The sequence below is a fragment of the Periophthalmus magnuspinnatus genome, chromosome 10 (genome assembly GCF_009829125.3).
Source record: "Periophthalmus magnuspinnatus isolate fPerMag1 chromosome 10, fPerMag1.2.pri, whole genome shotgun sequence".
NCBI lineage: Eukaryota > Metazoa > Chordata > Actinopteri > Gobiiformes > Gobiidae > Periophthalmus > Periophthalmus magnuspinnatus.
This window is the reverse complement of record NC_047135.1, coordinates 34,343,937-34,354,015: the sequence shown is the minus strand read 5'-3', so window position 1 is coordinate 34,354,015 and position 10,079 is coordinate 34,343,937. Positions and strand designations below refer to the sequence as shown.

Sequence of the window (10,079 nt, the reverse complement as noted above, 5' to 3'; positions counted from 1 at the left end):
CTTAACTGACTCAGTTGTTTCTGATGAACAAAATTCAGCTCAAATCTTTATCAAAACCACAACATTTGAAGTTTTATAAGACTCAAAATATGTCTTACTGTTTAAAGTACATTTTTAAAGAGGTATTTGAGTTCTTCCAGTGGATTTGATTTAAAGAATAACTCTGGTATATTTTATGCCCGGTCTGGGCCACACCGAGGAGGAACTGCTTTTCTCACTTCCTGTTCATTGGTGGCATCAGTATTTGGTAAAAAATACACAGTAAAATACAAGTAGATCAACAAGTACTCTGCTTTTCCTGCTCTAAATCAACTGTCTGACCTATTTTACACTTTAACATTTGTCTATTATATAAGACAAAAACTGTAAATTTAAAGTTTTTTTTCTATAGTATGAGCAGAGGAGCCACTACAGGTCGACAAAACACATTTTAAAGTGTGATACATTGTGATATAAGTAAATACAGACGATTAACGATCATATTTAAACCAAACCGTGAAGCAAAATTATCACCAAAACGATTCTAAATGTGCAAAATTGTTCAAAAATACAAGTTGAGGTAAATAAATAATAACAAAACGCAACACTTAAGTTAGTTTGTGTCTATAATGAGTCGGAGAAGTTCATAATTTGACCTTCCACAGCTTAAATCTCATCATGGAACAGTAAAATAACAAAATATTTGCCACTAGCGCGAAGAAAAAGTCCCTAAATAGTAAACAGTTCCATGTGTTAAGTCTGTAAAATGTTTATGTGACGGGCCTATAATCCGGTAACTTCCTTGTTTTTCTTTTTTTTTGATAGCAGCAAAGTTAAAAATGACATAAATCTTCTTCTACCTTATCTTAAACAGGACATATGGCGTTTTTGCACAGCCCAGACTTTAAAAAAATCAGTAAAAATCATTGAGAACGTGTCCGTATCAAGTTTAATTTTCCGATTTGGAGTTCCGTTGAAAACCTTTGGGACCTATTAGTTTTTTCTCACACTCCTGAGGGTCACGCCGCTTGCGCTTTGTCTAATTTGCAACCCAAACATATTCCTTTCCCTTTCACCGCGCCGTCTCCACCTCCCATTGGTGTGTGTGTGTGTGTGTGTGTGGCGCGGGGGGACACAAGGCCGGAGCTCTTCAGACTCTTCAGAGCTCTTCGGCGGTCACACTTTTCCCAAACGCCTTGCAGCTGTTGCTTTTGTGGCCGTGGAGGGGAGGAGGGCTGCTCGGGCCGTGCACTGAGCTCCTGCTGCTCCCTGGGACCCGCACAATGACATGAGAACGTGGCCAAAACAAAGACCTACAATGTGACGTCACGGTCCTTATGGTGGGATCCAGGTTTTTGATACTCGAGGTTCATAAGATTCCTTCGCACGCGGATCAAAGGCCAATGAGAGGATTTAAATAAAGAGGTGACAACTTCTGCTTGTCATAATACTCTCAATATTGTGTTTTGTTTTTCAGTTTTTAACCCTACCCCTCCACAAACAAACTGTTAAACAATAGGTGTGGTTAGTTTGAGTGTAGTTGCGCCTCCCTTCTGACAGATAAAAGCCAGTGTCCAGCAATAATCTGACTAAAACCGAAGAAGACGCTTAGATCTGCAGCGAAACGTCGTCCCTCCCACAACGTTTCTGCCAATTTGACAGATTTAAACTTTTCTTTTACTTCTACCACTCAAAAACAAACAAGAGCTCACTTTTTCAGTACAAAATTTCTTTTATTCAACGGTATAAAAACAAACATATGCAAAAATAGATTACGAAATATATTACTTTACTTAAATAAATATGTCAGTTTGCAGCGACTCCACCCCTTTTAAGTGTCTCTGGGGTTTACTGTGTCAGCGCTGCAGTACACAGTACAAACATGAGGTATTCATTGGTCAGTTTTCCTCAACATGTCAGTTTTAGCTTGGCTAGGGGACATGACGTCAAAGGCGTGTGATAATGGGAGAGCGTTGACCTAATATTCAAGTGCCACATCAACAAGAACAAACACGGGGGGGGGATACATTCATCGTTTGTCAAAAAGTCACTTCAGCTGTCCAAACTGGGTAAAAGATTTGTGTGCTACTTTTACCACAAAGGACCAAAGATTTGACCAAGAAAAACAGATATTCCTGAGACACATTTGTAGAAGAAATGATTAAAAATGATTATCTAAAGGCAAATGCAAGAAAAGGCAAACTGTGAGTTACTTTCAGCCATTTCCCTTGTTATCACTGTGAAGTACGACTCACATTATTACAGGGGGTTAAACAAATACTGCCTGACGGTCGACATCAAATCTCCCATTGAAATATTAAGGCCTATGTACAGCCAAAAGACTTGGCCAGTCAGAAGAACCGCTCCACACCAGTGTCACTAAAGCTCAGAGCAGCACACGAGTCCGTTCTAACAGTCAGTTTGTCTCAGCAGGTGGGCGAGGTGGTGATGGGGCTGTGGAGGAACGAGCGCTGTCCGGCTGAGGAGTGGACGGGGATGGACACGGGGAAGTTGAAGACAGTGCTGGTGTTGCCGAGGGCCGGGCTGCCCGCCTCCGTGGAGCAGCTGGACGTCGCCAGGACCTGGGACTCGAACTGAAGCAGCTGACCCATGAAGCTGAAGTTTGGGGAGATGATGCTGCGCCGCTGTTTGACAAACTCGAAGGCCTCGTCCAGCCTCACGCGGTTGGTCCGCATCAGGTACGCCAGGCAGATGGTCGCGGAGCGGGAGATCCCGGCCTGACAGTGCACAAACACACGTCCTCCCTTATTTCTGACCGAGTCTGTGGACAAACAATTCAGACGATTTAGTCAACAGCAATGTATGAATCCATTAAACATGCAAACGCTGCCCTAACAGGAAGACGTCAGAACCATTTACACGTCACACAGCCAGCGGCTCTTTATATTCAAGAAGCCCATTAAGAGGCAGGAACAGTGTTAATGGGGGCGCATGGCGGGAGCTGGAGGCTAATTCCCTGAGGGCTGCGCCTGAATACAGACAAAAGAGGGGAGCAGACCCCCGCGGGGGGTATTGATCTGGAGGAAGGCTGTGACTGAGGAGAAATTGCCTTTTGTCCCAATAGAACAAAGAGCGGTGTGTGGAGGGGGATTCAAACCAACCGACACAACAGAACCCGCTCAGAGCCTCACAATGAAAAAAGCAGCTTCTCTTTTTGAGGAATGATGATGTAACTGCTATTGTGAGAGCTGCAGCCTGTGCCGAGCCAGCTGGACACTTTTGGAGGGAACTTTTCAAAATTTAAATCTGAAAGTAAACAAGGAAGAAGGGGGAGGGGAGAGTTGTTTGTGTTTCAACAGGCTCTAGTCTCCGGTGACAGACGAGACCTCTCACATTTGTAAAGTATAAACTGAGCTTAAATAGCAGCTATAAACACTCACCGATAAACTCTATGGCCTCGTTGAACCAGGAGCTGATATCGGCTTTGTGGTTGTCCTCCACAGGGATACTTTTGTACTGATACGAGTCTTCAAAGTGGTTTGGGCAGTTGGCAGAAACATTGATAAGAGCAGTGATGCCCAGCATGTCCAGCATGTCTTTTCTGGAAGCGTGGTAGGCACTGCCAAGGTACAAGAAGGGCAGGATCTCCACAGGACCACCCTACATGAAGACAAATAAAACTGAGTCAGAACACAAACAAACAAACAAACAAACAAACACCATTTCAAACTTCATAGGAAACATCTGAAGGCCTATAACAAACACACACCTGGTCATAAAGGGGGGTGTTGCATGGACTGCAGCCTGGTCCTGCACTCTCTGGGTGGCTGGAGCTCAGGGGGAGGCTGAGCCCCTGTGGAGGTGTGGGTTTTGTGCACATCTCTGGATATTCTGTGGAGAAGGCGTCAAATCCACCTGTAAAAGTTAAGAATAAAACAGAGGTCAGATGACAGCAGAGACACGCAGGACTCAAAATAGAGACAACTGCTCATGGGGCTATTTAGGAGCATTGTTTACACCGCAGCAGCTGCTGCTGTGATGACAGCTGAGCCGCTCCAGTGCGCTCGGCCTGGGCTTTACGCACAGGGCTTTACGCACAGGGCTTTACGCACAGGGCTTTACGCACAGGGCTTTACGCACAGGGCTTTACGCACAGGGCTTTACGCACAGGGCTTTACGCACAGGGCTTTACGCACAGGGCTTTACGCACAGGGTCTTAAAGTGAAACTAGATCAGTTTGATTAGTTTTTATCTCTTACCTTTGAGAATAAAGACCCGGGCTCCACACGGGTCGCGGCACAGGGCTGTGACTGCCACCATGAGGGTCCCGTCCTTCTTGGCCTGGCTTAAGTCCTGACTCCTGTCGTCCAGCAGCACCACACACTGGAAGTCTCCGGACAGGAGCCGGCTCCTCGTGTCCTCGTTGGGCACAATGTGTTCTAGTCCCAGGCCTCCCCTCGCCCTCCTGCGGACGATGGTGCTGAAGCGCACGTTACTGGAGCCCGCGATGTGGGACGCGTTAAACGAGATGAACGAGCGACAGTCGAGCACGAGGCAGCTCGGGACGGCGGCGTCCAGAAAGACGCGCAGAGACGCACAGTCGAGAGTCGGGACCTCCATTATGACCATAGTAGAAGTGCGCGGAGGGAAAGATAAATCCAGATACATAAAGCGCGCGCCGAGCGGAAAAAGACGCTTTGACTGGACGAAGATTTAAGAGAGTCCCGTGAGAAGATTCAACAAAGTCCTGTGTCCAGAGGATTAAACACCAAACAGAAGAGTGAAAGAGATATTCCTTTGCTTCTTGGCTGTTATTGCTTCTTAAGTTCTTCTTACTAAAGTTGTATTTGTTACTTTTATTGCGAGTGCGCTGGGCTCGCGCGCAGAGCGCTTTTATACACGCGGATGGGACTACACGCGCTGACGTCACAGCCCCGCCCCTCTCGGCTGAGTGCCAAAGCCGCGGACGTCATCACGCACGCCCTGAGCACGCGGGAGGGGGAGGGGAGCTGCAGAGGAGCTGCTGAGGGGGGAGGGGAGCTGCTGGAGCGGGACGCACTGAGCGGGACATGTCTGAGCGGGACAGGTCTGCAGAGGTGCACGTACGAGGCGCGAGCACGTGGTGTTTGTGTGTGTTTATGTGTGTTTGTGGGCTCAGTCATTGCGACTGTGCATCTTTTTAAAGCTCTTTGACTTTTGTGGTGATGTGACCTGTTTGTGCAGAGACGTGTCATGGCCCACGGGACTAAAACAAAACCAAAACATTCACTTTAATGTGAATAAAACTGTTCATCAGGTTCTGTTACACTTAGTCTGTGTGCACTTTGTGTTACTTTTAGTCTGTCCACTTTGTGTTATACTTACACTGTTACACTGTTACACTGTTACACTCTGCAGTTTGTGTTACTGTGTGTGTAGTTTGTGTTACACTGTGTGCAGTTTGTGTTACACTCTGTGCAGTTTGTGTTACTGTGTGTGTAGTTTGTGTTACACTGTGTGCAGTTTGTGTTACACTCTGTGCAGTTTGTGTTACTGTGTGTGTAGTTTGTGTTACACTGTGTGCAGTTTGTGTTACACTCTGTGCAGTTTGTGTTACTGTGTGTGCAGTGGCTGTGCAGAGCTGTGTTGTTGATTATATTAAATTCTTCTTAGACCAATAACACTGTGACATAAGTCATCAGACGTGTCCCTGGACCATTAAACCAGTTCAATCATTAATCGTGTGTTTATTGGATCATTGTTATGGCTCAAATTCAGCCGACGTGAATTCAGGAATCTGCCAAACTTTCCATGATGATTTGTGTGTTTAATTAGATTTGTAATTTGCCTCTTCAGCTGAGAGTTTACAAATAACATGATAAGAGGTAAATATCTGGCCCTAGGGCCATAAAGGGTCAGTCTTGTTTTTATTGGCCATAGGTACATAGTGTTCAATGCGGCGAGAATAAGACTGACCATAAAAGTTAATCACTGTATAGAAATCTGAAGTCCAGTAAATTTCCACACTAAAACCAAAACACTGCCGGGAAAAACGAACAAACGGGCACCACCGTTTTATTTCTGACCTGATTATTACAGGTGGATTTTTCTGTCCCAAAATGATGTTTCATTTTGTCAGTTTTGGACTTGCTCTGTGTGGACACCTGTGCCCAGACGGGAGGGAACGACAGGGAACGACAGGAGTGTGAAACGGTGCTTTCTAAACTGTGTGTCAGAGGTGTTTTGTTGTGTAACGTGTGTTTACTAAGCACATCTCAAAACACTCATCTCATTGCCCCACTTCCTCTTCCATTTAGCAAATTTATGATCAGCAATATGACAACAACAGTTACAGCAACACAGTGTTTTTTGTCCCCTGTGAGATTATGTTTTTGTGGCTCCTGTTGACAGAGTTTAATTACAGTTACACTTAGTTACACTTTCGGTATCACTTACACAAATACACTTTTTTCTGTACCCCATGAAATGACTTTAATATGTGTAAAGGAAGGATTCAAATCATTTTTTCTTTTTATCGTGTCTATTTAAGTTAAACCTATAGAACACCCTGAGAGTGGAGGCAGGTGGAGTTTAATAGTTCACTGTCAGTATCTCCTTTCCACAAATGAACTGGTCACACTGGCCTCATGTCACCTGGACTGAGACACACTGGTCAGTACTGTTCTCCGCGGGACGGTGGAAATAGACGGGTGATTGTGAGAGAGAAAAGGGGGGAGGGAGAGGAAGCTTTGAGGACAGAAACTACACCAATCACAACAGAGTGTAAAACTTGCCTGGTCTGTGAGATGAGTCAACTGTGAGGCACATGCCGTAAACCCGGAATGTTACACTATTTACATCAGAGGGCTCCACCGGCAACAGCCTGTACGAAACACTGTGTCCTCACTGGTGGATTACCGGAAAAAGAGAAACAATGATGAGATAGTTCTTTTCTTTTGAGGAACTTTATAAAAACTAACATCTGGCTTATTTCCACAGTGCCTTCAGTTGCCTCGTCAGACTCTAATGAGCTTTAAGACCTGTTATAAGGCTTTTTCATCCTCAAAAACAGACCTGGAGTTGTGTTTTGTCGACATCCCCAAAGCTCAAAACGCACTGTTCCACCTTGTGATGTCACGAAGTGGTAGTTTTCAAGTTAACAGCTCCTTTTACTTTTATTTTAGTTGAGATAAGTGGCGATTCCAGAGCGGAAATGATGCAAATGAGTCTAGAAATGAAGGTGTGTGGAGTTTAAAAACACAGTAAAGCACTTCCTGTATCACCACATGATGACATCACAAGGTGGAACAGAGTGTTTTCTGTCTTAAATATACAGGTTTTGTGTGTTAAACATGTGTGAATGAAACAAAACACAACTCCAGGTCTGTTTGTGACGAGGAAACGACATACAGAGCGCCAGAAAACAGCGTAACGTTGTCTCTTTAAAAGTCGTATCAAAACGTGGGTGTGGTAATCGCATTTTGCTGAGCTTGTCAAATGTAAATAGTTGATGACTTTTCTCATGCTTTTCTCATAACACCTAGACCAAGATTGCATTCAAAACAGGAAACGAAAGAGGGGATGACAAAGAGGCATTTCCTGCGGTTCCACCTCACTGTCGCTTAGTGTCACTGCGTCTGTTTACTGACATTGTCACAACTGGCAGCTCTGAGCAGTCTCTGGGAAAATACAGGGCCTCTCCTGGATGAGTTAGGCGCCTCAGCTTTACGTTACACAACCGGAGAGCGCAGTTTCAACCACAAAAATAATTTAAATACGTTGCGGATTAATGTCAAGTCAAGTGTATTTATGAAACGCATTTAAAATACACCCACAGCTGCTCAAAATGCTGTAAAAAGGTGATATAAAGTGCAATCGTATGAAACAAAACTTGCAAAAACACGATGAAACGAAACAATACAAGTTAGAAATGTTGTCAGCGATAGCCACATAACACTGGAGCTGGTTTACAACAGCAAAACCAAGGAATTGCGAACTCAAATTTGTTGTTATTCACGATTCCGCATCATGGCTCAACCTAAATTTTCAAAGTACACAATGGGAAATACCAGCAGGCCAGGTTACAGGTCAGATTTATGTAGAGACGAGCGTGCACAAAGTATGTTTTTCAAGGTATTTTAGAGGAAAAAAATGAAAAATTGAATAAATATAGACCAGATCGACCAGTTAAATGTATGTATTTGTTTATTTTGACAGTCTACATTGATAAATATCACTCTAAATACAGCGGAATTAGGCAAAAAGCTACGTATTTTAACTAAAAACAGCACTGATTCTGGGGCGTCAGACTGGGGGGGTAAAAGGTGATGTTTACCCAGGGTCCAGTGCAAAGAGGGGCCCCTCACAAACTGTAATATGCATTTTTCATAAGACAATATGTAGTGCAGGCCTCCCAAGATGATTTTATTTTACCTAGAATTTGTTGCTACACCCCTGAACCGATTAAATGTGAAAAGAACCAACATAAAACTGGATCGTATGGAAGAGAGTTTAGTTTAGTTACAACACAGAAAACGTGAGTTATGGAAACAAAACGCAGCAGGTGATTACACTTTCCTGGAGAGGAACAGCACAATTTGCCCTGTGGTTACCTCTTACACCTACAAACCAAGCAGAGAAGATGACGAACTATTAGTGGCGCTCAAAAGGGGGTTCTGGGATTTTACGATAATGTGACCAGATGTTCCCATTGACCCGGGACAGTCCCTTTTCTGAGCTCTGTGTCCCAAGTCCCTGCAGATTCATCCAAAACCAGTAATTTGTCCCAGTTTTATTCAAGAAATGTCTCATGTGTCCCTATTTTTGATCAGTTGAAACCAGTCAACAGTAAAAAGAGGAATATATTGTTATTTGTTTAGCTAAATATAAAGCTAAATATAGAAAACGGTGCTTGAAAATGAGCATAAGGAAAAAAAATGCACCAACAAAAGTACTTCAGATTCTGACTGAGTGAGTTGAGAACGGACACAGTTACGCTCTTTTCAGTTTTATTTATACCAACCATCCAAACCCGGGTGTGTCCCAGTTTGGAATTTTGAAAATCTATTTGAAGAAGAATCTATTTTTATTCAATTTTGTACAGAAAAGACTTTCAGGAGATGGAAAGAATACATGATACACACCAGTTTCCAATATTTTTTTTATTAATTTAATCATACATGTATTTTTATATGCAAACTATCATTAGGTGTGGCCTTCAACGCGCTAAAACGTATTCTTTTGGTTCTGCTGAGGCAAAAACTTTGGGAACCAATGTAAGAAATTTGGCCTATTTGTTTTTTTTTTTTAAATGTTCCATATTCAATTCAAGACTTTTTATCCAATGTAACTTTTTGTATAGCGGATTTTATAAACAAGACAACATTATTTTAACTTTCATTTCAAAGTAGTTTTAAAGTTTTCAGTCTGTTGTCTGTGTAATCCTTCAGTCATCCAGGTCTGATTCATAGTAAAAGCTTTCAGTTTAGTATTCCAAGATATTTATTTAGTCATGGCTTGTTTTTATTCACAGAAACACAATGTCTGTCCCATTATCTGCAGTGTTGGATGTGGGAGAACATGGCAAGTCTTTTAACATTGGGTTTTAGACAGCATTGACGTAGCCAATTTATTACACGACTCCGGACTGTGATGTTTTACCTGCAGCTTCTGTTGTGTTTTTGGTGTTAATGACTCAGGACACACTGAGGGAAGGTCATTAACACACAGGGGAAAATAACAATGGGTCTGAAACAGAATCTGGTGACACCTGTGGCCAGAGCGAGATCATGTGAGTGATTTGATACGTCCATTGAGTTAAATTTACTGAATTTAGCTAAGACAATCTGCCAAAGGCTTTTTTTCCCTTCTTATTGAGAAACACTGCTCCAGCTGCACCACCTTTATCCAGCCGTATGTGGAACATTCCAGCCTAAGCCAACAGCATCTCCATGGAGACAAGCAGGTGGCAGGTCCCTCAACAGAAAAGTTAAATATATGAGTGACCTTTACGTATCTGTGCATTTATTCATTCATTCGTGTGCGTTTTCTTTTTTTTTTTTTTTTTTTTTTTTAATAAATATATATTGTAAGTATTTTTATCCACTCTATTTATTGATCTTTAAGCATTAATCATACAAATCACATAGTTTAAGTAAAAA

General features: G+C 42.9%; 1 protein-coding gene across 1 annotated transcript; it reads right to left on the bottom strand.

The window, feature by feature from the left end:
- Positions 1-1,691: 1,691 nt before the first annotated feature.
- Positions 1,692-4,809, bottom strand: dusp1 (dual specificity phosphatase 1). Its single transcript, XM_033973998.2, has 4 exons — positions 4,200-4,809; positions 3,710-3,855; positions 3,381-3,600; positions 1,692-2,761 (listed from the first exon to the last, which is right to left on the bottom strand). The coding sequence occupies exons 1-4, from the start codon at positions 4,606-4,608 to the stop codon at positions 2,406-2,408; spliced, it is 1,131 nt and encodes a 376-aa protein (XP_033829889.1). The 5' UTR covers positions 4,609-4,809; the 3' UTR covers positions 1,692-2,405.
- Between the last annotated feature and the right edge of the window lie 5,270 nt (positions 4,810-10,079).

What these genes read in the sequence shown, in the direction of transcription:
- dusp1 (XM_033973998.2), bottom strand. Translation starts at nt 4,608, where the DNA reads ATGTATCTGGATTTATCTTTCCCTCCGCGCACTTCTACTATGGTCATA. An exon ending in CCGGGTCTTTATTCTCAAAG is followed by an intron (nt 3,856 to 4,199) that starts GTAAGAGATAAA and finishes TAACTTTTACAG; the next exon opens with GTGGATTTGACGCCTTCTCC. An exon ending in ACACCCCCCTTTATGACCAG is followed by an intron (nt 3,601 to 3,709) that starts GTGTGTGTTTGT and finishes GTCTTCATGTAG; the next exon opens with GGTGGTCCTGTGGAGATCCT.